We start from the raw sequence: 25,718 nt of genomic DNA, 5'->3' as shown, positions 1-25,718 counted from the left end.
GTACCGTTCCGGGCCGTTCCGTCTCGTTTTGGCTTTTACACCATTCCTCCCTGGTTATTAGTTAAATTGTTGCCTCATAATATTTGTTGTCTGTGGGATACTGTTTTTTTGGCGACTGAACCGATTTAACAGTACATTCATTTTGCAGAAAACAATTTTTTTGACAATATTAATTTGTACTTTGAAGCAAAGCAGTTATTTCAAATAGAAGGAATGTTTGCTTTCAGTTAATCCAGCGAGTCTTTTTGGTAAGAAAATGGTTAATAAATCTCAGCCATGTTACATTGTGCATAACATAAGGTTAGTATCATTCTACAATTAATATCTTCAATTGGTCTTACGTTGTTTTGATGTATTAATACCTACCAGCTTTAACTGCTCCATCACCAGTTTCTGGGACAGGGTTGCCTGGGAAACGGCCGCATGGCAACAGGATCAGAGCCTGGGGGCTGTCTGCTGTTCAGCCTGCTCTCATTTTACATCACATTTCCTCACTAGATGGTGTGCAAGACACTGGAGAATAGACTTCTTACAGTATTGCTCTGACAAAACAAACCTGGAAAAGTCGCTGGAACGCCATTTCTTGAGCTTTTTCACGGAGGGAAGAGCTGGAATAAGAACATTGTTAGAGGCTTGTGGAAGATAAGGAAGCATTCAAGCAGTGATGGACATAATGATGATGGTGCAGGATGCTTGTTGCTCTGGCCAGTGGCTTACTGCGGTTGTTCTCAGTCTCTGCTGCTTTTTGCCCACCTGCCTGCCTGCTGGACAACGTGTGGACTTTCCTTGGTCTGCGGTGGACAACCTGGTTGCCAGACAAGGGGACACTGCTGTTCTGAGGTAGGAGAAGCTATATGTGTGTGTGTGTGTGTGTGTGTGTGTGTGTACTTGGCAGAGTGTGTGTGTGTACTTCGCAGAAAAAACAAAAACAAAACAAAAATTAGTCTGTAGTACTTCTAATAATTTTTCTGGTACTGTTACAACTGGGGTAGAACTAGTAATCACTCTTAAGCGTAACTGAATCTATATTCGTTTATTCAAACTGTGTTGTCAAATTTAAATAAGTTAAATGGAGACAGCGCTTTAGAATGGATCGCATGTACAGTTTTATCTGTGCTACGTCTCAATCTTTACAAGTTTCCTTTTCTGTATGCTTGTGATATTTTGCTTATATTGATCCAGTATTTCTTAAGAATTTTAGAAAGCTTAACTTAATAAATGGACAGAAAAGTAATGTGAGAGAGATTGCCGATCTGCTCTCGTAATAGAAGACTTAAAGGTGTTGTTCTCAAAATAACATTTTTAGTGGTGGCTAGGGATTCTTTCCCTAATTTTGTATTGATCTTTTAAACTGTCCTCATGATGCTCGGTAGTACTTTGTAAATAAATATTCTGCCCTATGTTAGTAGGTGAAAAGGTCTCTGCTGCAGTTTTTCATTGATTTATCATTGCATAACTTGCAGCATTATTTCAGTACTGTATGCTTATAAAAATAAGCATTTCCTATCAGAAAAAAGTTATAACTTTGATTGGAAAATGACAGCGCAGTATTTGCATGTATTTATGTCTGCATGTAGGCCCTGATGCATGTATTTTTGTATGTATGTATGCTTGTATGCAATTTAAATTAAAAACACATTAGTTTATGTGGTTATGGTATTGTTATTTGTGTTTGTAGTAGTATTGTAATAGGGGAAAAAAAAGCTAAGGGATTATGGAAATACATTTGGTGACTAATTACTTTTAGATTACACATCTATTTGTTGTATTTTTGAGAGAAAACTTAACAGTACTGCAAATAAATGGGTAAAAAAGCATGGGTAGAAAAGGAACGATATTCAAGCATAGATAATAATACAGATTTGTTTGACAGGAAACAATGAAAGAAAGAACAAAAAAAAAGGATGTGCAGCTAAGATGCAACCAGTCATTAAGCTTTGTTGATGCAAGGTGGGAATGTCACAAAGTGTCAGTTTTTTTTTCTTCCAAATGAAACAGCTTATGTTTTATATATATATACACACACACACACACAAATGATTCTCTTTCTCATGCATATGTATGCATTGTGAATCTATATCTATATCTATATATCCACTTTATGGTGAGTTCATGTGGATGTGCAGTAAAACCAAACAGGCTCCTTTAAGTCCTATCCTCTTTAAATGAACCTTAAAAAACAAAACATTTATACCATTTACTTCAGTTTTTAATGCATAATCGGACGCTTTAATGAGTTTTACTTGATGATACCATTAATAGTTTATAGGGTTTCATGCAATTACCCAAGCAACAGTGAGATATGAGAAGCACACCATTGTGCCATATTGCTTGCATGCCCAAAGGTTGTTATGTCACGCAGCCTTATGCTTTAGACATTGTCTGGGAAATAACTTTCAATCCACAGTGTTAGCACAGGTTGCGTTTGATTAGTGGTCCCTTCTGCAAATTAGCATTTAGTGTTCTTTCCCTTTGTGTGTACATAATTTGAACAATGACTTTTCATTTATTAAATTATTACAAAATAAAATGTCCCTGCTGAACTGCAGCAAGCTTGAGTCAGTGGTTTATTCCAGAACAGTCTAGCCCCTGATCAAGACAGAAGAGTTAGCACAACTTTTGTCTTGTATTATATTTCCTTTATATTGGACCGGTAGCTGAACAGTAGTTAAAGTGCAAAGTGTTTGTTGGAAAAGACATTTGCTGTACAGTATGATACCCCTTGTATGTTAAGGTTGCTTAATCTTATTTCTGCCTCAGAAAATGAATACTATGTACTGTACTGCGAATGTAACTTCTGCCCCCTTTGCAACTATAACAAATGATAATAGAAAACACACACACACACAATAGGATATTAAACTGGTAAGAAATTAAATATTAGGAACATTTATTTGATATAATCTTCGGTTTCAGAAATACCCCTCACAAATAGGTAAATGTATTTTCTAATATTTTGTTGTACTTATTTGAAAAGGTTCTACAGACTGTCATCAATGTTTTCTGAAGCAGATAAATCTCCATTATAAACATACATCCATTTAGCTGGATTTCTTTAAGCAAAATAAATGGTGGGCCACACCTTATTACATGCTGTTCCAATCTAAAGTATTTATAGGAATATAAAGCATTGGAAATACTATACAATTACAATGGCCTTGTCATCTGCACTAAAACCAATTATTAAACAATTATTAGGGTACGGACTTGTTGAATATGGGGGTCGTTTTGTGCAGCCTGTAACAATGTTACTGCCTTCAGGGTAATGAAAGTTGATCACATTTTGGGTTCATACACTAGATATGCTGGGGGAAAAATAAGAAGAACCTGACAAAGCTTTGTAGATTAATAGTTTAAATTTACCTTTCCCCCCAGTTTTACTGAAGCAGTACAGTTTTAGCTGCAGTCACCCCAATCCCCTGCTGTTCAAACTGAACCAAACCCAGCATCCAATCCAGGACAATCAAAGAGGTCTTATCTTACTTTCAAGTGAGTAAAGGTGTTTGCATTTGGCAGCACTTAAAGGGATTATTACAATTCCTAGAAACACACAGACACAGACACATAGTCAAGTATCACAAATACCAGATTACAGACCTTTCACCTTAACATTAGCTGAGCTTCATCAGTCTACGGCTAGTTTAAAGAGCAGATTCTATTGTTGTTCATGTTTAGAAAATTGTGGATGAACATATGGTGAGGGGTTAATAAGTGTGAAATGTTCTGAGGTATACTGTGGACAGAAACTAAACTGTTTACAAAGACACCAATTCAATGAATGATATTTTAATATTTTTAATGATTTTAATTAATTTTTTTGTCAGTGCAAGTCTTGTCTCATTCATTTCTATTAAACAACTGTGAGAAATGCTAACAATCACTCTAGCTGAGGAATATGCCCTATTGTAGGTCTAAAGGAAACAGAAATGCAGTGTTATCTTTTAAATATAACAATTATTATTTAATTTGTTTTTGCTAATGTTTCATAGTGGAACAAAAAAGCTCTAAACAGTCAAATACCTACATCTACCAGGTGACACTATAACAGGCTAAATTTTTTAATTAGATTAACAAGAAAAGAATATAAAAATTTAAACCACCTTGACAAAGACAAATTATTTAAAACTGAAGCTCCGTTTTGGGGAGCTATTAAGTTGAAGGCTAATGTTGATAAAAAAGAAAATAATGGGATGGTGTGAAGGAATGTATAAGGGATAGGAGGGGCATTGAAGAGCCTGTAGAAGGGACGGCCACTGGTAGACATTAATCTAGTTACTTAATTGGAAACCATACTACCTGTAGGCTGATTGAAACTCCAACAGGTTAACTATACAAGCCTTTTGTTACAAGGGGTATTTGGATGGGCTCCCCTATACAAGGTGCTGGATTTGTCAGTAGCAGTAAAGAGACCAGGAGGATGGTTTGCTGGATAGAGTGCACCTAGTAAAGTCAAAAGAAAGTCGAATGATTTATTTGTAAACTGGAAATGTAAAAGTTTGTTTGATTGTGCAAAGTGCAGCAAGGTTTAGCTTGCTACACCATTTGCATAGGGCAAATGTTTTCTCCCAGTTAAGTGTTTAGTTTAGCTCCCTGTTCGGAGCTTGTTTTGTTTGTGTGTCATTAAAGGGCTAGCGGCCTATGTTTTTATTGTGTTCAATAAACCTTCAAAAGAGACTTTTAAAGAAACTTTCTCTTCTGTGTTTTCTTCCACCATTTATAAAGAACTGTTTTGTGAGAGTGCCTTGCACCATCCTGACCACTACCACTGACCACTGTATTTTGCATTGGGATGCGAAAGTAATAACTAGGTCATACTTAAAAACTTTGTAATGCAATAAGCAGAAATTGCATTTGGTCAAAAATGATTTCCCTCATTCTTAAAATTTGAATTGGTAAACTTAATTACAGTTCTATAACATGGTATTAGGGACAATTCACAACTGCAGCTGTTGGTAACCTTCCAAAGTACCATCCACTGAGAGGATTAGCATAGTATTCTTTGGAAACAGTCGAGGATTCGGCCTATAGCAATGACTCAGCTTAAACATGTGTGCAGAATCTGTGCCTAGTTGGAAAGGCTACAAAGTGTGTTTGTGATGGCAACTATGATGTGCCTACCATAATACATTGTTTTCAGTTGCTCTCTTCTGGGTAAAGTGTACAGGCATGTAAAACCAAGGCTTCTGATCAGTATGTACCAGCACTGGCAGCTTGCACAGAGAACTGTTACAGGCTTTGATGAGGGGCTGTGGAGCAAATGTTTGATATTATGCTTTTAATCTGCCAGTAAGCAAGACCAACATGATGAATCTGTTTTAATGGATTGCATCTAAATGTGTTGTTAAAAGCAATATTTGAAAAAAGCTTCTATAGCAATTCAATGTCATAAGAACACGTAACTTCATGTAAGGCTCTAATTAGAGATCTTATAAATCACTTTATAACATGACATGAAAGTAATATTGTAATAGCATTATTCCTTGTTATTAATCAGTTAACATTTAGCTACACTGTGGAAGGGTGGTAGGTAATTCACTGACACAGGAGACAGACAGGTGCCCAGTTTTATTCACTGGGTGCTTTTTACTTTTTAGCCCACAGAGGGCGCTGTTGACCGTGGTCTGCCTACCAACGATGGTAAAAACAGAACCACTGAAATACCAGAGGCGGTACAGGTCAAGTGCGGCTGCACTTGCAGGTGCTCAAAACAATAATTAAAAAACCAAAGGCGAAAGGAAAAAGGGAAAGAAAACACAGTAATCAAAACTACAAACAAAAGGTGCTGCACTCGGTAGTGTTACCCCAGCCGTCGCTACCCGCAGAACCAGGGTCTCCATCCTACTGTGACCATGCCTCAGCCTTTTATAAAAATGCATAGGGGTCTGCCCACGGTTTCCCCGCTATCACTAAGTTTCTTTCTTTTTGTTTCTTTTCAATTTTGTTCCCGGTTTGTCTCTGTCCGGGCTGTTCTCGGTTCCTGACCCGAGCATCCGTACACCTGGTACGTCCTAGAAGGGCAGACCTGAGGAAAAAGTAGAGTGTTATTTTATAGGGCTAACAATCCCCCCAAGACCCGCCTCTCAGCCACTCAGAGAGAGGGAAAGTCCACACACCCTCTATCCCACCTCTCCGTGTCACTGCCATGACTCACAGGCAGGTATTGGATGAGTGCTGCCCTCTTCCTGCAGCACTATGAACACACCAGCAGAGTCAGTACAGATCTCCCCCCCGTTACATACATATTTATAGATGTTTTATAAATGGATCCTTAAACTTAAAGACTATTTCAATCAAATGCAAAAACATACCTACTTTATCAAAGGAGAGACATTTTCTTAATTTTCTTCTACATTAAATTGGCATGTTATAATCTATGAACATTGTGATGCTCTTTTGCATGTTGATAAAGGGTTTGGTGCTCTAGACACTTATGGGGGTCTATTCATAAAGGGTTAACGCATGTCGAAATGAGTAAACAGGAGTACATGATCGGATTTCGTCCATAGCCGCCTATTTAACAGCAGTTGATATTCATAAGACATAATTCAAATGCGTCGTTAAGCCCCAACGATTTTTCTTTATGAAGGCATGTTTTTAACGAATTGAGAGAAAGGTTAATGATTACCTCATTAGTATAAAGTTTTCATCTGCCCTGAGCGTCAACCTGTTATTTTTTTTGGTCCTGCAATTAAGAATGGAAATCTTACCAGTGCAAATGGAAATGTGTTTACCACCATTGCCAAACAAAACAAAAATACAAAGTATTTATTTAAAAAATACTTTTTTTCTAAATTATGACATATCCTGAATTTCTGACAGATGTGACAGGGGCATCAGAATCATGTTTTGCAAACTGCCCCTGAGTAGCAGCTGCAGACTAGTTTCGGAGGGAATACATCAGTTTCATAAAGGCTACCGCACACTAGACCAACCAGATAAGACACCGACACAATTTTATTGTATATGTGTTGTGTCGGTTTTGTGTGCGGCTGAAACCGACAACAACGCGACACGATAATTGCCTTAACTGCTGGTCAAAGCAAGCTTGGCTCTTTTTTTCAAGTGGCTATGATTTGGTTTGCCAAGCCTAGTCTTCGGCTGTACATTCCCTAGCCTTGTTGACGACTACATCTAAGTGAGGAGCACACAACACGAATGTTCTGCAATACATGCAGTATTTACACTACAATTAAGGGTTCCTCGGTAATGGGTTTCCCTCTGCCTATGCTGAACTGACACTCTCACATACAAAACACATTGTTGGTACACAACAGTAAACAATTCAAGGCTCTTTTACAGTGCTTGATGTTCACCCTTTCCCAGCTTAAATATGTTCAGGACATGGGGGTGCACAAAACTGCATGCAGCATGCTTTGGTACTGCCATTGTCTGTTATGTGCAGCCTGTTTGCTCTGTTTACTCTCTCGCTCTTGGTTCATAGTGAGGGGGTTGTCCTACTGCTCTTCTCAGGTTTAGTTGCAGTTTTAATTTTTTCGTCACAATTCTTTCTGGCAAGGCTGCTTCAAAGCAGGTGATGGGATATAAAAAAGAAATAGCTGTTAAAAAAGAAGCATTCAAATAAATGCTTTCTGCATTGCTTTTCACAAGAACGACACAAACATTATTTTGCTTTTTAATATTCTTCCTTTGCTAGAATGTATTATCCAACATTGGTAACGGATGGTCACATAAAACTTCTTTATACAGCTTGTTGTATAATTCTGTCTTCTATGCCTCCTGATGTGTAATAACTTACCTGTCCAAGACTGCATTGTGCCACCAAGAAATAGGTGCTGGAGACGCAGGTGCAAATAAATTATCCCTAAAGATGATTTCAGTAAAATCTATAATGAAATACAATTTTGTTCAAGATGATTGTTTAGCAATTTTGTTCAAGATGTTATATTGTTTAGTATTAAAGTTTAAAGTGCTTCCATTGCCTTTGTTTACATTGCCATTAGTATTGCATGGTGTTGATTCTGAGTGGTTCTGAGTTATGTTGCTCCAATATTGAGTTATTACCTATTTTCTCTAAATCTGTCTTTATCTGCAATTGCACTGCTTTAATCTTGTCTGGGGAATCCAAAGCCCAGGCTAAAAAAAAGCAAAAAAAAAAGAGCCTCAAACCATGAGACAATGTGACCTTTCAGTTTTGCCAGCCCCACAAAACGGTATATATATATATATATATATATATATATATATATATATATATATATATATATATATATATATATATATATATATATATATACAGTGCCTTGCAAAAGTATTCAGACCCTCTCACAATTTTCACATTTTGTTGCTTTAAAGCTTGCAGTTTTGAAGTAGGAATTAATATGTATGTACCTACTCCACACATATTCAAAGCAAAAACAAAAAAGAAAGATGTAAATAGATAATTAATATGAAACAACAATGGAAAAGTCATGATTGCATAAGTATTCAAACCCTTTGCTGTGGCAAACCTAAATTAATTCAGGTGCACAAAATGACCTTAACAAACCAAACAATTAGTTGAATGGCCTCTGTTTGTGTGCAATATTAGTGGTTCTCATGATTTCAGAATAAAAACACCTGTTTCTGTGAGGTTACTTGGTCAGGTAGTGAATTTCAAGCAAAGACTCAACCACAAAGACCAAGGAGATTTCAGAGCAAGTCAGGGATAAAGTCTGCTCAATCAACAAGAAATGGAAGGTGCATTGTACCACCCAGTGCCTAGATCAGGCCGTCCCTCTAATCTGAGCAGCCGGGCAAGGAGGAAACTGGTGAGGGATGCCACTGTGAGGCCAACGACAGCTTTGAAAGAGCTATAGAGTTCAGTGGCTGAGATGGGAGAAAATGTGCATCAGTATCAGTCAACAATATCCAGAACACTTCACAAAAGTAGCCTGTATGGCAGGGTGGCAAGAAGGAACCCATTACAAAATATAAGCCCTCTCAAAGCCCACATGGAGTTTGCAACAAAGCACCTGAGTGATCCTGCAAAAATGTGGCAAAGGGTGTTGTGGTCAGATGAGACCTAATTGGAACTTTTTGGTCTAAATGCCAAACATTACTTTGGCGCAGACCCAACACAGCACATCTCCCAGTCAACACCATCCCTACAGTCAAGCATGGTGGTGGCAGCGTCATGCTATGGGGATGCGTCTCCTCAGCAGGTACTGGAAAGCTTGTTAGGATTGAAGGGAAAATGGATGGAGCAAAGTACAGGCAAATACTAGAAACTTAAAACTGGGGCGAAAATTCATCTTTCCGCAGGACAATGATCCAAAGCACCAGGCCAAAGCTACACTGGAGTAGCTTAAGAATAAGAAAGTGAATGTCCTTGAATGGCCCAATCAAAGTCCTGACTTGAATCCTATTGAGAATGTGCGTAAAGACTTGAAAACTGCTGTCCATAAGCGATCCCTTGAGAGAGCTTGAGCAAATCTGCCAAGAAGAATGGGCACAGATTGCTCAAAGCCGGTGTGCAAAGTTGGTAGAGACTCAAAAAGACTTGCGGCTGTAATTACTGCCAAAGGTGCTTCCACCAAATATTGAGTTGACGGGTCTGAATACTTATGTAATCAAAATATTTTAGTTGTTTTTCTTTAGTTTTTGCTATATTTTATTGTTGCCTTTATATATATATATATATATATATATATATATATATATATATATATATATATATATATATATATACTGAACAAAAATAAAAATGCAACATGCAACAATTTCAAAGATTTTACTGAGTTACAGTTCATATATGGAAATCAGTCAATTGAAATTAATTCTCTAAAATGACGTTGGAGGTGGTTTATGGTAGAGAAATGAACATTCAATGTTCATTGCAGTCAGTATGCCAATTGCACGCTCCCTCAAAACTTGAGACATCTGTGGCATTGTGTTGTGTGACAAAACTGCACATTTTACAGTGGCCTTTTATTGTCCCCAGCACAAGGTGCACCTGTGTAATGACCATGCTGTTTAATCAGCTTCTTGCTATGCCACACCTGTAAGGTGGATGGATTATCTTGGCAAAGGAGAAATGCTCACTAACAGGGATGTAAACAAATTTGTGCACACAATTTGAGAGAAATAAGCTTTCTGTGCATATGGAAAATATCTGGGATCTTTTATTTGAGCTCATGAAACATGGGACCAACACTTTACATGTTGCATTTATATTTTTGTTCATTATATATATATATATATATATATATATATATATATATATATATATATAAGTCAAGCAAAGGTTAAGATTATTTAACTTAGTATTGGACCAACAAAACCCTGTGAAGCTCTCAGAATAACATCAGAAATCCTAAAACAACAACAATTCAAATGACATTGGAAGCTACTTACTTTTTAAGCTAATGTGGCCCTTAACATGATGTATTAAATAGTCCTCTAGGAAGCATAAGCATTCTATTTTGATTGCTCTTTCACTACAACTTCCAGTTACAATAGCTCTATACTCTTTGTATGGTATCAGTATCGAATAATATAAATATTCCTGGATTTCAGTGTGCTGATTTTAATCTAATCCACTGTTCCTTGGTAACACTACAGGCAATGTAAAAGTCTGTTTTTATTAATTAAATTAAGGTGCATATTCATGAAACTGTATGAGACTGTTCCTTAGTCTTCACAAATATCACCTGTTATTGTATTCATTAAAACAGATTTTGAAAAGCTTTGTGTATTTAAAAAAAAAAAAACCTCAACATGGTCACAAATAACCAGGTTTATTCTTAACTGTGTTGTTTCCACTCAGCTAAAGATGCATGAAGATGAGGTCATAAATTTTAGTAAGCTGTTATGTATACTTTCACTTAACATGTAGAACCAGACTTATGTATCATGAATATGCTTTGGAAGGTCTTGCTGTATTTAATTTACAAACAACTACCCATGCGGCAAACCTGGCATAATTAACGTTGTTTTTCCCAATTAATAGTGATGCGTTTTATAGTTTCTGAGCATATTAAGTGTTATTACATTGTGATGACTTTCAAAATGATTTAGTACCATAAAAGATAAATATGCATAGCACTGCACATTACATGTCAACATTTGCAGTGTGTCAGTTGTTTATAATGGTATATTTTTATATCAAATCAACAGTTTCAGACACAGTCATTAGTAAACTACAGAAACTGCAATGCTGGTACTGGATTGTTATTTTAGTTTACATTGTTTAATTGTATTTAATGGAATTAAAGGCATTCCTTATGCTGTAAAACAGGCAACTTTTTTGCAGCAACTTCATTTCGCTAATGGCCCTCAAGGTACATTATTGCGGTAACAAATGTTTGCTCTTTTGGCCTGGTAAATTACATGACTTAAAATCACAATGTTAGAGCTTTAAAAAAAAAAAAAACCTTATTTATCGGCATATCAAAGTCAAGTACAGTTCCTGGCTATTTTGGCTTGTGTTGAAGGGTCATACCGCTTGAGTCCACCACCCTCTGTCCCTCCTCCTCCACCAAGAACCTTGGTGTCACCCTTGACCTCTCCCTCTCCTACTCTCAGCATATTGCGACTCCGGCCCACTCCTGTCCTTTCTTCTTCAGCAACATACGCAGAATTCGCCCCTTTCTCACTGACTACTCCACTCAGCTCTTAGTTCAGGCCCTGTTACTGTCCCGTCTCAACTACTGCAACTACCTCCTGGCCAGCCTTCCTGCCTCTGCTACCCAGCCGCTCCAGCTCACCCAAAACTGATGCTCACCTTGTCTTTTCCCTTCCTTGTTTCTCCCATGTTACACCACTGCTCCACTGTCTGCACTAGCTCCATATCGCTGCTCGCATCCAATTCAACTCGCCTATCGCTGTCTTGACCTTTCTGTTCTCTCCTATCTCCAGATTATTTCTCTCTACACCCCCTCTCGCCCCCTCTGCTCCTCCACCTCCGACAGACTAGCTATAACCCCCCCCCCCCTGCCTGCAGAGCCCGCTCCTATCCACCCTTGCCCCTCAGTGGTGGAATGACCTACCCACGGATATCAGGACTGCTCAGTCCCTGACCACCTTCCGGTGCCTCCTTAAGACACACCTGTTCAGACAGCATCTGTAAACTTGTAATGTGATATTTTATAATGCAATACTTTGTACTGTGATATTTTGTATCAATTTAAGTCGCCCTGGATAAGGGCATCTGCTAGAAATAAATAATAATAAAATAATAAATAATAATGTACCCTTTTACATCATTCATTCGGTCATTCGGTGGCCTCAATAAGTGCTTTTGCTTCAGATGCCTGGGTTGTTTTTAAACTTTACCAGGCAGGGAAACATGATTACCAGTAATTTAATGCAACCAAGTAGTATAGTACTGTATTAAAAAACAATTAACAGTTCTGTTCTACCCAGTAGTCTTTGGGACCAGCACCATGGCAACTAAGAGCGTGCATGTGATGAGAAATAATGTAGAACTACTGTTGCAATTACCCATTGTGTCTGTACTGTATACTGGCAGGGATTTTTTCTTTTAATGTACGGTACATATATTTTATGAATACTATATTTCACGGCACATTAATTTTGCAGATTTTTAATAAAATGTCTTGCTCGTAAAATGTTCCTGTTTTACAGTATTAGGGTGAAGCATTTTCTTGAATACGATTTCCATCATATTTTACCCTATATAGCTTAATTAGACAGGTAATAATAATAATAATAATAATAATAATAATAATAATAATAATAATAATAATAATAATAATAATAATAATAATAATAATAATAATAATATAAGAAACATGTAGTTCCATATGACACTGTAGACTTCAGTAATGCTATTACAGTGTTATTCCTTGTTAATAATAATCAAAACCTTTATGAACACATTTATAGAAATTGTATTGTATTTTTAATTTTTCATTTTGATGTTAGAATTCTATACGCATCTTAGTTGTTTCGTGTTAGTTCTGTAACATTAACAATTTGCTTGTTTGCTTGTTTTTTTCAAAAGCAATCATGCATACTGTATATAACATATACAGCATGAATGAAAATGACTCACTACAGTACAGAATACAGTATATTCTATTGAATATACAGTCAGCACGCACATATACGACCCTGTAAAATTTTGACTTCAGTGACGGTTAAATGCGTGTGATGGATATCCTGATTATTTTATCTGATTTGATGTGTATGTAGTTGAGCACGTTGTAACCTGCCCCCTACCACCCAAACAACCACTGCCTTGCACACGCGTACACACACACACACACACACACACACACACACACACACAAACACACACACACACACACACACATATGTTTGCATTCCTATATTTGTGGGGACTTCTCATTGACTCTCACTATATTTTTATTTACTATTTCTAACTCCAGTCAGACAGAACACACAGGGTGAAAGTCGACAACAAACTAAATATTTTGTCACTTTTTAAAGTCATATTTAGTTCTTTAAAAAGTGTTTTACACATTGGGGATGTCCCCACAATATTGTTTTTTCAGGAGTTACTATCTTTGTGGGGGCATTTTCTCTAATGTTGTCCACACATTGATAGTAATACCTGCCCCTCTGCGCTCCCCCCCCCCCCCCCCCCCCCCCCCCCCATAGTTACCAGTACTATATTTTCAACAGAAGTAGTATTTTAACTCAGAAAGATATGATTCTGAAAATGTCACTTGCCAAAAGAGACAACACATGGACTAATACAGTACATACTTTTAAATCTGTTACTTACTGTAGCAGCTTGTAAAATTCCCCTTTAACAACCCAACAGCAAAATGAAATCAAAATGTTATCCATTCACAGAGCTGCTTAAAACGTAAAATGCAATTTAGCAAAAGATTAAAACAAATACCTTCCAAAGTCAGTATTCAAAAGAATATAGTGGTGCAGAGGGTGCAGTAGCACCCCCTGTATTAAAGTGCTTTGCATCTGCTTCCATTGTATACAGGGGTTACAGTTTTGTTCAATGGCTTTCAGCACCACCACTATAAAAATTGTTCCAGCACCACTGGCTCGATAAGGCCCTATTGTCACAGTTCGCTTGCAAATGAAAATGCACAAAAGCAACTAAAGATAGCAGATTTAAAAAGAAAAATGCATCACAGTATCTAAAAATATTTAATGATCAACTTTTACATTACCATGCCTTGTCTTGTTCGCTTTGTTTTTGGAGGAAGTGCTGTGTAACTGCAGTGCACAATAAAGATGAACTGATTTGCCATGACAGAAGAAAGAAGGAAAACGCAGACTGTGACGGTTAAACAAGTCAATTGTAACATTGAAGAGATGGGCTTTGTAACTGGTGACGGAGTTGAAAATCGTGCGTGATGGGTGAATGCATTAAATTGTTACATATATACACTGAGTGTACAAAACATTAGGAACACCTTCCTAATATTGAGTTTCACCCACTTTTGCCCTCAGAACAGCCTCAATTCATCGGGGCATGGACTCTAAAAGGTGTCGAAAGCATTCCACAGGGATGCTGGCCCATGTTAACTTCAACGCTTCCCACAGTTGTGTCAGGTTGGCTGGTAGTGGATCGCTACACTGAATAGCTTGTTCCGTCTCATCCCTCAGATGCTCAAATGGATTGAGATCTGGTGACTAGGCAGGCCACCTCAGTAAGCTGAATTCACTGTCATGTTTGTGGAACCATTCCCAGACAATCTTAGCCTTGTGGCATAGGGCATTATCATGTTGAAAAAATCCATTAGCAGATGGATACACTGCTGCCGTGAAGGGATGCACCTGATTGGCAGTGATGTTCAGATATCCTGTGGCATTCAAATGTTCCTCCACTTTTATCAAGGGGCCCAATGTGTGCCATGAAAACACACCCCATACCATCCCACCACCACCACCAGCCTACAATGTTGACATGCGGCATGATGGATGCATGTACTTATGTGTTTTTCCAATCCTCCAGTGTCCAGTGTTTTCGTTCCTTAGCCCACTGCAACCGCAATTTGCTTGTGTTTTGCTGAAAGAAGTGGAACTCTGTTAGGTCGTTGGCTACCATACCCCATTCACGTCAAGGTACGACGAGTTGTGCATTCTTTTATGGTTCTTTTGGCACCAATGTTGTACTGGACTGTCAGTTGACTAACTGTAGCCCGTCTGTTGCTCTGCACAATTTGTGTCAGCCTCCTTTGGCCTCTTTCATCAATGAGCCGCTTTTGACCACTGGCCTGCCATTTGCTGGATGTCCTTTGGGTGGTGGACCATCCTTGATACACACGGGAAACGGTTGAGCGTGAAAAACCCAGTAGCGTTGCAGTTCTTAACACACTCAAACCAGCGCGCTTGGCACCTACTACCATACCCTGTTCAAAGGCACTTAAATCTTTTGTCTTGCCCATTTACCCTCTGAATGGCACACATAGACAATCCATGTATCAATTGTGTCAAGGCTTAAAAATCCTGATTTAACCTGTCTCTCCTTCATCTACACTGATTGAAGTGGATTTAACAGGTTACATCAATAAGGGATCATAGCTTTCACCTTAATTCATCAGTCAGTCTATTTCATGAAAAGAGCAGGTGATCCTAATGTTTTGTACACTCAGTGTGTGTATATGTATAAAACGGTGAATGTTTCTTAATACGAGGACGTTAAAATGCAACTGACATGTATCTGGGTAACGGATAGCTGAGTGCTGACTGTGTATGAATTTCACTCTAATCCAGCAAGTAGCATTTGCAGGTTTGTGATACTGGTACATATGTATACATATACAAGATATTAAGTTGAAGCAGTTTTTTTCAAGTATTTTACACACTTATGAAAATTAAATAGTTGCAAATAAAATATCTATATTTTGAGTCCAAAACAACTCTAAGTCTATAGCCTAAACCGTGCACTATAGGTCCTGTGATAAAACTGTACACAACTGTATGTGAAACCAAAAAAAAAAAAAAAAAAGGAAACTTTTCAAATCCATAAAGAGAGTTCTATATTAGACAGACAGATATGTCAATATCTCACAGCCCTTAGAGACTGATATGAAAATATATTGTACAAGTTATTAGATTTATTGAACTGAGCTGAAATTTAAACACTATATGCAAGCTCAAATATATGTCATTGCTCTGGGTGTTTTTTTCTTCCCCTGCAATCTGCTGTTACAGTTGCCCACATTTATCAAACATTATCACAAGTTAAATTAGTTTGGTGGTCTCAACCAAGCCTTTAGTCAACAGCAGTCTATATCAAAAAACCTCCACATAATCCAACACAATAAGAACTGGGCATCTTTACATACAGGCAGGCTTGAAAAGGCTCTGGGATATTGGAAAGTCATGAAGACTGACTACCTCGTTTCCAAAAAATGTGGTCACTCCAGTGCAGAATTAAGGCATGTTCAAGGGGCAAAATATGTAAACAGTGCTTCCAATTCAGCTTGTTTTAGTGAAAATAAAACACTTGAAGTGATTGCAGTGAACAAGTCATTCCATATATCTTACTGTACCTGTTTCCATAATCTTAACCTGTATGTGCTTCCATTGGTTAATAGGGACTAAAATGTGTAGTTTTGAAAGAAACATGTTCTATGAAACATGTCACAAGTTTGAATCCCGCAACAACAACAACAAACAACAACAACAACACAGCATCTTTCTCATTGCTTTCAGTCATGAGGGATCCTGCTCATGTTACTTCGTCTTAATCAAGGTGGTCCCCTCAGAGATAACCTTTCTTCTTGGTTATCTGTGGAATCACTTGACTAAAGGTTTGCATGACCGAAACCTAAAAAGGGCCTTTTATAGGCACAATATAGATTTTAGGTTTATATCAATGCTAGCTGGAATTAGTTCACTGTTATCTCTCATACCATATGGTGCATTTTCTTTAGATTTCCCAGCCTTACCATTATATAAAATGTAAAGCATCCATTTTTGGACGTCTTCCCTGCAGGTTGCAATATATTTCTCTGTCCCTTGAACAAAATGGGACATGCCATGACAGAGGATCTAGATAGGCATTTTTTTTTTTTTACAGAATGTATTACAGTCATTACCTGCTTCTCAATTTCAAGAACACACACTAGCAGACACAGGTTGCAAATCACAAAACCACCAACCATTAAACTAAACCATTATCGTAAACCATGTATCAAGTAATATGTGACTCATGATGCTGGAGATATAAAGTGGGAGTTTTTCTATGCTGTTCACCATATTTGTGTCTTTATTTACTGGCCTATTTAAGTGATCTGAATAATGGAAGCTATAGAGTTTAAATCATAGGCACACTGGTATTTTTTAATGAAACGCTAAAAGTACAATACTGCTTGAAATATTATGACTTAAAAATGACCCTGTAACAGGGAAACATTGTGGTCAAGGCAGCAGCGGCAGGAAAGCAAACCCAGAGTGACAAGCTGCAGTTTAAGCGCTGTGCGCACTTTTATTTAATACAGAAAAATAAAGAATCAAAGGCACAAGTGCCAAAACAAAAGGTTTACAGAAAATAAATCACCTCAATTCAGGCAGGGCAATGGTCTTCACTGAACTTTCCCCAAAACCACAGTACATACACTCACCACAAACTCCTCCTAAACTCCTTCATCAAACAAATGATTTAGCTTCCTTTTTATACATGTGGCCATTCCCCAAGTAGCACTCAATTACCGAATTGGGGAATGACTACATTCCCCACGTGAGTGTTGGCAGAGATGGTTTTAACCCCACCTCTGTCAAGCTTGCATTCAAAATACCACCACCACATTATTTTCACTGGTAGGGCTTCTGTCCTGCCACAGACCCTATTTAAATGATATGTGTATTTAGACCCACTGCTGTTTAAATTATAATATACTGAGCATCAAAAGATACGTGTCACTTATAGATGTGACTAGATGTGACAAATGACAAACTCTGTGTGACAGGGTGCTTGTGTCACGTGTGTGGGTAACCGCTGTTTAAGCAACACAGAGACACAATGGAGGTGGAGTTGAAAAGCCACCACAGGAGCAGGAAAGTAAAGTTGGTCATGTGACGTTACCAGCGATGGTAATGCACAGAGGACATGTACAGGAAGCTGTACAAAAATAAAATAAAACACTGTACAAAAAAACTACAAATAAAAGGTGCCACACAGGGAGAGCGATAGCCTTATAAACGAGGCCTCCCGCTCCATTAACCGGCTATACTACTTAACCCTCGCTATACATTACGTGGGATTATTATCCCCTAAACTAACCTACTTATGAGCCGGTATTCATGCGACGACTCCTGCTGCTTCATATGGCCTTGGTTGGGCATTGCCTTCACAAGCATCGCTTGCAGTTTCAGGGTTGCGTAGCTGTCGTTCCTGTAGAGCGGACGCTCTCTTCTTGAGTATACGCCGCTCCCCTTTTATGCCGACGGACACTCTGTCAAGACCCGCCCACCTGTTGATTGAGGACAAGTACACCAATCACTTGCTGCCCTTCCCCTCAACCAAGCCTCAATCAGGCACCCTTCTGTAAACAATAATTTAATTACACAAATCAACTCCAAAAAGACACAGTAAACCCATTTCCACATACAGATCACACCAACACTATTTCCCCATTGTGCAGGACTCTGCACATTGTTTTAGAGCAGGTGCAATGACTTTTTATTGTGCTGATTAACAACTGACATCACGAAAATCCTGCAAAATTATTTGTCGATCTTGAGCAGGTGTTGTGACTCTTGGTCTCCCAGTCCGTGGCCTGTCATTGACAGAGTGTGTCTGGTTACATCATCTTGCCAGGTTTGAAATTGCTGGCTGTGAGCACCCAAGACGGTGAGCCACAGTACGCTGCCCTAGTCCAGCCTCCAACAAACTGATTGGATGAAGGCGCTGCTCTCTTGGCATATTGTTTTTTTTCTGTGATTTTCTTTATTGCTTTTATTCACGCTTGCAATGCAACAGCTGAAATCTCTCCATATCCAGTGTTAAATCAACTATGGTCACTGATTAGGTGATTAAGTGCATATGCTTCTGGCCGCTGCTATGACAAATCTTTAGATTAGAACCATGGCTATGTGAGCAAGTTCTACAATTTGCTTGAGTATATTCAGTTAACGAAAGATATTTAAAAGATTTTAAATATATGATACAGTATAAGCATTTGGTTAAGTAGAATGTGCTGCATACTGACCAGATAGAAGTGTATGTCTTCACAGAGTCACAGAGAGTGCTATACAGTAGCTCTACTGCTACTAAATACAATTAACTTGTATTGGGTTTTGTTTATCGGTTAAAACTTAAAATCATAAGCACTATTTATGTGGTAGAAAGGTTACTGCATGAATCTGAAATACCCAAGTTATCTTGAATACAATATTCCTCTTGTTGTTTATATTCCCTATGTCATGAATGTATAACCGCCAAGTGCAGACAGATGATTACTCTGATGTGCTGCTGTTGAGGACACAGGGGGACTTAAACTTCACCAAGATGTGCTAATTGAAACAAATGTGTACAAAGAGAATCTGTAGAATGAGAAGAATACACTAGTTAAGATAACTGATATTTCACACCAATAACAAGTTGCTTGTTTGATGATAGTATTAGGTAGTTCTGAGATACTGTCTATCAAATATTAGAAGTTTTAAATTGACAGATACCAAAAATCCAAAATTGTTAAAAAACAGAAAACTGATTCTAACACTTTGAATGTGTAATACCAGACTGAAATACAGTGGCTCTCAAAAGTATTCACAAGTATTAATTGTAATCAATTATTTTCCATTTTCCATTTGTAATTAATTTAGAACAATTTGTAGATTTTATTTTTCACTTTGACATTATGGACTTTTTTTGTGTTGATCAGTGGCAAAAACTCCTAATTAAATCCATTTTGATTCCATGTTGTAACACAATAAAATGTGGAAAAGTCCAAGGGGGTGAATGCTCTCACTCTTAGTATTATCTTTAAGTTTTTTAAGCAGAGAGCTAAGTTCAGTATATTCCTGGGTGTATCATGTGTGGCTAATTAGTTTAACTTGCCATATTGTGTTGTACGTATTGCTACTTTTATATTTAGTTTTATTTATTTATTTATTTATTTATTTATTATTATATAATACTACTACTACTACTACTACTACTACTACTACTACTAATAATAATAATAATAATAATAAAATAATAATAATAATAATAATAATAATAATAATAATAATAATAATAATAAATAATAATAATAATAACCTTTCTTTTACTTTTTTACTCACTGCGTCAGGATCCTGCACTCCACTCGGAGTGCCTTTACCAGGTGAGCCACTCGGGAGTCCCTGCTAAGAGAAAATTCTTAATTAAGTACATTTTATCCCATTCATGTTTAGGATATCAGAAAGTCTCCAAGACTAATGCTAACTTTGATGAATAAGATATTTAGATGTCAGTTTTCCACTGTGGATTATTGATTTTGTAAAATAAAAAATTGGGTACACACAAATAACAGTAGAAATCCTCAACACAGCGATATTTCAAGAGCAATACTTCCAAAATGACTACAAAATGTCTACAAAATATCATCACACATGTTGGTAAGTGGGCACAGTACCTCAGAAAATTCAATTTCCTTATAGAGAACAGTTTATTAAACACAAAGCATATTCCATTGTTTCCTGCAATGGTGTGTTTTCTGCATGAAAATCATTAGCAGTGTTTGTTTAGGGTAATTTAGCGAGTTTGTTTCTCAATAAATCATTTAATGCACAAGGCAACTTAGTACTATTTAATTGAAACTTTTATTAAATGCACAGATGTCATATAAAAATGAAATTACTTCACATACCTTCATTATTTTCCTGGTAGTATGGTTGATTAATTAGCTGTCCTTGGTTCTGCCTTTAATACATGTTAGTCTTTCTGTAGTTCTGGGTTTAACCACCCCTTCAAAACATTTTTTAATCTCTGCTGCTGCTGAAACAAGCAGCCCTGATTTTAAATCATATTCAACTCGTCCATCAGACTTAAGTATTCTGCAACATAAGCAAACATACGTTGTTATTAGCATTTCTGTGAATGTCAGAATTAGGTATAAATTATACAATCTCTTGCAACTCTATTTTCAGAGACGCTTGATGATTTAGTAAGAGTGAAAGGGTAATGACATTGATTCATACAAATTGGTTCCTGATCCACAGACACGGGTACATTGAAAATAAATTATACTTGATAAAAAGAAACAAACACTTCAATTGAATAGAACTAAAGCTTAAAGGGATGATGGAGGTTACACAGTAACATGCATGACTACGTTTGTGAAAGAAAGGATGTCAGAGGCTAATTAAAAAACATCACTTGTTAAACCCAAATTATTTATTGAAGTATCAGTCTTTTAAAGCAGGAATACAGTCCTTGACCTATAGATTGCATTTACATTTTTATATTGTAACACCACACAAAGCTCTCAGTTTGCAGCATTATAACTGCCGTCACTTTACCCAATTTATTTATTAAAAACTAAGTTTAAATTAGGGGTGCACCAATAAAGATTTTCTTGGCCGATACTGATAGCCGATAGCTATCTACCAATATCGTCCGCTACCATTTGGATACCTCTAATAATAGTGCAGGTAAACTACTAGAACAAGACATAGGGCCTATACTTAAACTGTTTTATAATTGTAAATGTTAAAAAATTAACAGATAATGTGTACTTGTGTATTTATGAAAAACATGAACAGGTATTGTTTACTTGTTGCATTTACTTCAGAAAATAAATACAAAGAGTAATGTAGTATTATATTGTGTGCTTGACAACAATTTATACATTTCTACTAGTAAAAACAGTTTTGCAGAAAAAAAAAAATAATGTTACATGAACTTGTATAGCCACTTGCTGTCAAACATTGCGTATTATAACTTCTACCTATACTGAGACTGTACAGAAAAGAAATGCAGCTTACGCAATGTCGACTACAAAACTTTTGTTAAATTCTTATTTTAAGCGTACACTGCTTAAAAATGAAGCACAGCTTAAATTGTTCACTTAATCAAAAAAAGATGTCATAAATATATTACATTTCCGAATTTTTGAATTCTTGAATTTTTTGCTTAAAAAAAGATGTCACGGTAATCAGTTTCTGCTTCAGAAAGTGACTTAGCGGCAACATTTATCAACTTGAACCATGGATTTACAAGTCCTTATGATGAATCCTTTTGAATCTTTGTAATTGCTGAATAACTTGATTGCTCTGCATTTGAGAAGGAACGCTGAGGTATGGTGTGCTATTTTATTTTTGGTTGTTGCGTTGAATAAAAAAGTGCCACCTAAGATCTTAAGGAAGACAAAACTGATATTTCACATTGGACATCAAGAAAAGCTATGTGAACTACAGTATTAAAAAAAAAAAAAGCAGTTCATACATTGCAAAAACTTGTAAATATTACAGTCCTTAAAATATTATGTTGAGGACAACCACAGTTTTTATCATGAACATGACAATAAATGGTTGAATACAATAGTGATTTGTAACCCCGAGGTACAGTTACTTTCTAAATGGTTCTGCAGATGTGCACTAAACTTACCACTCTGGGATTTTGAGTTGCTTGAAACTGTGCAACCAAATGCTTTAAAAGTTGTTTTCTTTTGTGCATAAGGCTTGGGTAGATCAAATGACAAGAGCAAACGAATATTCAATATTCTACTACTACACAAGTGAAAAGTGTATTATTGGACTTCAATTGTCAAGTAATGTTAAATCACTGTCTGGTCACTTTTTGAGTGCCAGGCATTATCCCACCTATTTCTGATTACCTTCGAGAGTATGACAGCTAAGTGTACCAGTAGGAGCATGAATATGGGTAATGGCTCCTGCACACCATATAGTGATCTTCTCCAATAACTGAACACAGAGTCATATACACACAAGTTCTGCCCGGAGATCAAATGTCACAGCTGTTAGCACTGAAAACATCAGTTACACTGGGCACTATAATTGTTCAAAAAACATCTACACAGCATAATGCTATCTTTTCAAACTTAATGGGGCTCTAATGTTTATGTTGTTTTTATAAAAGTGTCTGAAACTGATGTATATGTCTCTGCTGTCTTGCAAGGCCACTAACTGAGGTATTTAAATGATGTTTGTTTCTTTTTTATACTAAATAAAAGTATGTTTGTTTTTGAAGCTGCTCTTGTAGGCAAGATCCAAAGCGGCAGATCACTTGAAGATGCTAATGCTTTCCTCTATAAAGTGTTTGGGCTGATCTGTGTTAGGGGTTTTAATCAATTAATGATTAATTGATTAATCACACCTGTAGGAGTTGCTAGATTAAAAAATAACTTATCTGTGTGCAGAAAAAAAAAACAATCCATGAAAAATAAATCTTAAAAAATGGCAGAGGGTGTGGCTCCGGAGTGGTGCATCCAGTAAAGGTGCAGGGTGAACTGCTTAGTTTGGAGGTTGCCAGTTCAAATCCAGGCTATGTCACTAGCAGCCGTGTCTGGGAGCTCCCAGTGGGTGGCACACAACACAATTGGCCAGCTGCTGCCTGGGCAGGGAGGGCTTAGGTCAGCTGGGCAAAGCTTGGCTCAATGCGCATCAGCAACCCCAGTAGCTGGGCCAGGCACCTGTAGGCTTGCCTGTGTGCAATTCAGAACTGTGTGGTCCTCTGACCTCCGACGCTGTAGTTCTGTAGTTGCTTGACTGTGGGCTTGCAGTGCTAAAAAAAATCAAGTGGCTGATGGCACACATTTCGTAGGACGCAAGTGCCTAGAAAGGGGATGGAGCCACGAGCCACCAAGTCATCGCCCCAGACTGGAGAGTGATGTGGTAATTGCGGATTGGAGGAAAAGTAATTGCACTTGTTAACCAAGGGGGCGTGGCTCACGGTACAAAAGGGCCCCTGAGCATGCAGTTATTCTAGCACAAACAAAACCCTGTTGTGTCTTATTGCTTACTTATGTTATTATGTTGTATTACTTGTAATGGTCTTTCAATACAATTTCATATCACTAGCAAACAGGTGTGTTTAATCAGTTCATTAATCGTAGGTCAGATGATTAATCGTTCAATATAAAATGTCAAGAAGGCCATTCAGCCCATCTTGTTTGTTTGGTTGTTAGTAGCTTATTGATCCCAGAATCTTATCTAGCAGCTTCTTAAATTATCCCAGGGTGTCAGCTTCAAAAACATTACTGGGGAGTTGGTTCCAGATTCCCACAATTGTTTGTGTAAAAAAGTGCCTCCTATTTTCTGTTCTGAATGCCCCTTCATCTAATCTTCACTTGTGACCCCTAGCCCTTGTTTCTTTTTTCAGGTCAAAAAAATCCCTTGGGTTGACATTGTCAATACCTTTTAGAATTTTGAATACTTGAATGAGATTGCCGCATAGTCTTCTTTGTTCAAGACTGAATAGATTAAATTATTTTAGTCTGGATGCATATGACATGCTTTTGAGGTCTTGTTAATGCATTGTAGAGTTTTAACATTACGTCCCTTGATTTAAGTTCAACACTTTTCACTATATATCCGAGCATCTTGTTGGACTTTTTTTTTTATAGCTTCCCCATATTGTCTAGATGAAGACATTTCTTAGTCAACATAAACTCCTAGGTCTTTTTCATAGATTCCTTCTTCAAATTTAATATCTCCTGTATGATATTTATATTGCACATTTTTATTTCCTGCGTGCAGTACCTTACACTTTTCTCTAGTAAATGTCATTTGCCATGTCTCTGCCCAGTTCTGAATCTTGTCTAGATCATTTTGAATGACCTTTGCTGCTGCAACAGTGTTTGCCACTCCTCCTATTTTTGTGTCATCTGCAAATTTAACAAGTTTGCTTACTATACCAGAATCTAAGTCATTAATGTAGATTAGGAATGGCAGAGGACCTAATACTGATCCGTATGGTACACCACTGGTTAACTTGCTTCATTTTGAGGTTTCTCCTCCAATCAGTACTTTCTGTTTTCTACATGTTAACCACTCCATGTGTATGCAGTTAACCACTCCCTAATCCATGTGCATGAATTTCCTTGAATCTCTACTGAGTTCAGTTTGAGAATTAACCTTTTATGCAGGACTTTGTTGAACGCTTTCTGGAAATCTAAATAACCATGTCATATGTTTTGCAATTATCTGTTGTCGATGTTGCATCCTCAAAAAAGTCAAGCAGGTTAGTTAGACATGATCTCTCTTTCCTAAAACCATGCTGTCTGTCTCCCAGGATACTGTTACCATATAGTTGATTTTCCATTTTGTATCTTATTATGGTTTCCATAAGTTTACATATAATAGAAGTCAGGCTTATTAATCTGTAGTTACCTGGTTCGGTTTTGTCTCCCTTTTTGTGTATTGGTGTTACGTTTGCAATTCTCCAGTCTGTCAGTACAACCCCTGTGTCAACAAGAGACTGTTGTATGATCTTGGTTAGCGGTTTGCAAATAACTTCTTTCATTTCTTTGAGTACTATTGGGAGGATCTCATCCAGCCCAGAGGATTGGTATATTTTAAGAGCTCCTAGTCACTTTAACTCTTCTGCCTTTGTTATGCTAAAGTTATTTAAAACTGGATAGAACAGGTTGACAGCCGGGGCATGGGGTCTGTATCCTCCTTTGTAAAAACTTGTGAAAAGTAATCATTTAGTATATTTGCTATTTTTTTCTCTTTGTCTATGATTTTGCCATTTGTAGACCACTTAGACCCGTGGTTCCCAAACTTTATCTTATGTCGTACCCCCTTCCAGCTTTACCAGCTGTCCACTTACCCCTACCAGAAGACAGGGTTTATTTTAACCCCTTTAA

At 37.3% G+C, this 25,718-nt stretch overlaps 1 protein-coding gene across 1 annotated transcript in view; it reads left to right on the top strand.

The window, feature by feature from the left end:
• Positions 1–511: 511 nt before the first annotated feature.
• LOC121327026 (neuronal growth regulator 1-like) overlaps positions 512–25,718 on the top strand; it is a 338,159-nt gene continuing 312,952 nt past the window's right edge. The window contains exon 1 of the mRNA XM_041270785.1: positions 512–840. Coding sequence (XP_041126719.1) covers positions 665–840 — 176 coding nt within the window. The 5' untranslated portion in view covers positions 512–664. The remainder of the gene's footprint in view (positions 841–25,718) is intronic.

The sequence above is a fragment of the Polyodon spathula genome, chromosome 14 (genome assembly GCF_017654505.1).
Source record: "Polyodon spathula isolate WHYD16114869_AA chromosome 14, ASM1765450v1, whole genome shotgun sequence".
NCBI lineage: Eukaryota > Metazoa > Chordata > Actinopteri > Acipenseriformes > Polyodontidae > Polyodon > Polyodon spathula.
The sequence above is the reverse complement of the archived record's forward strand: the minus strand, read 5'-3'. Positions and strand labels throughout refer to the sequence as shown.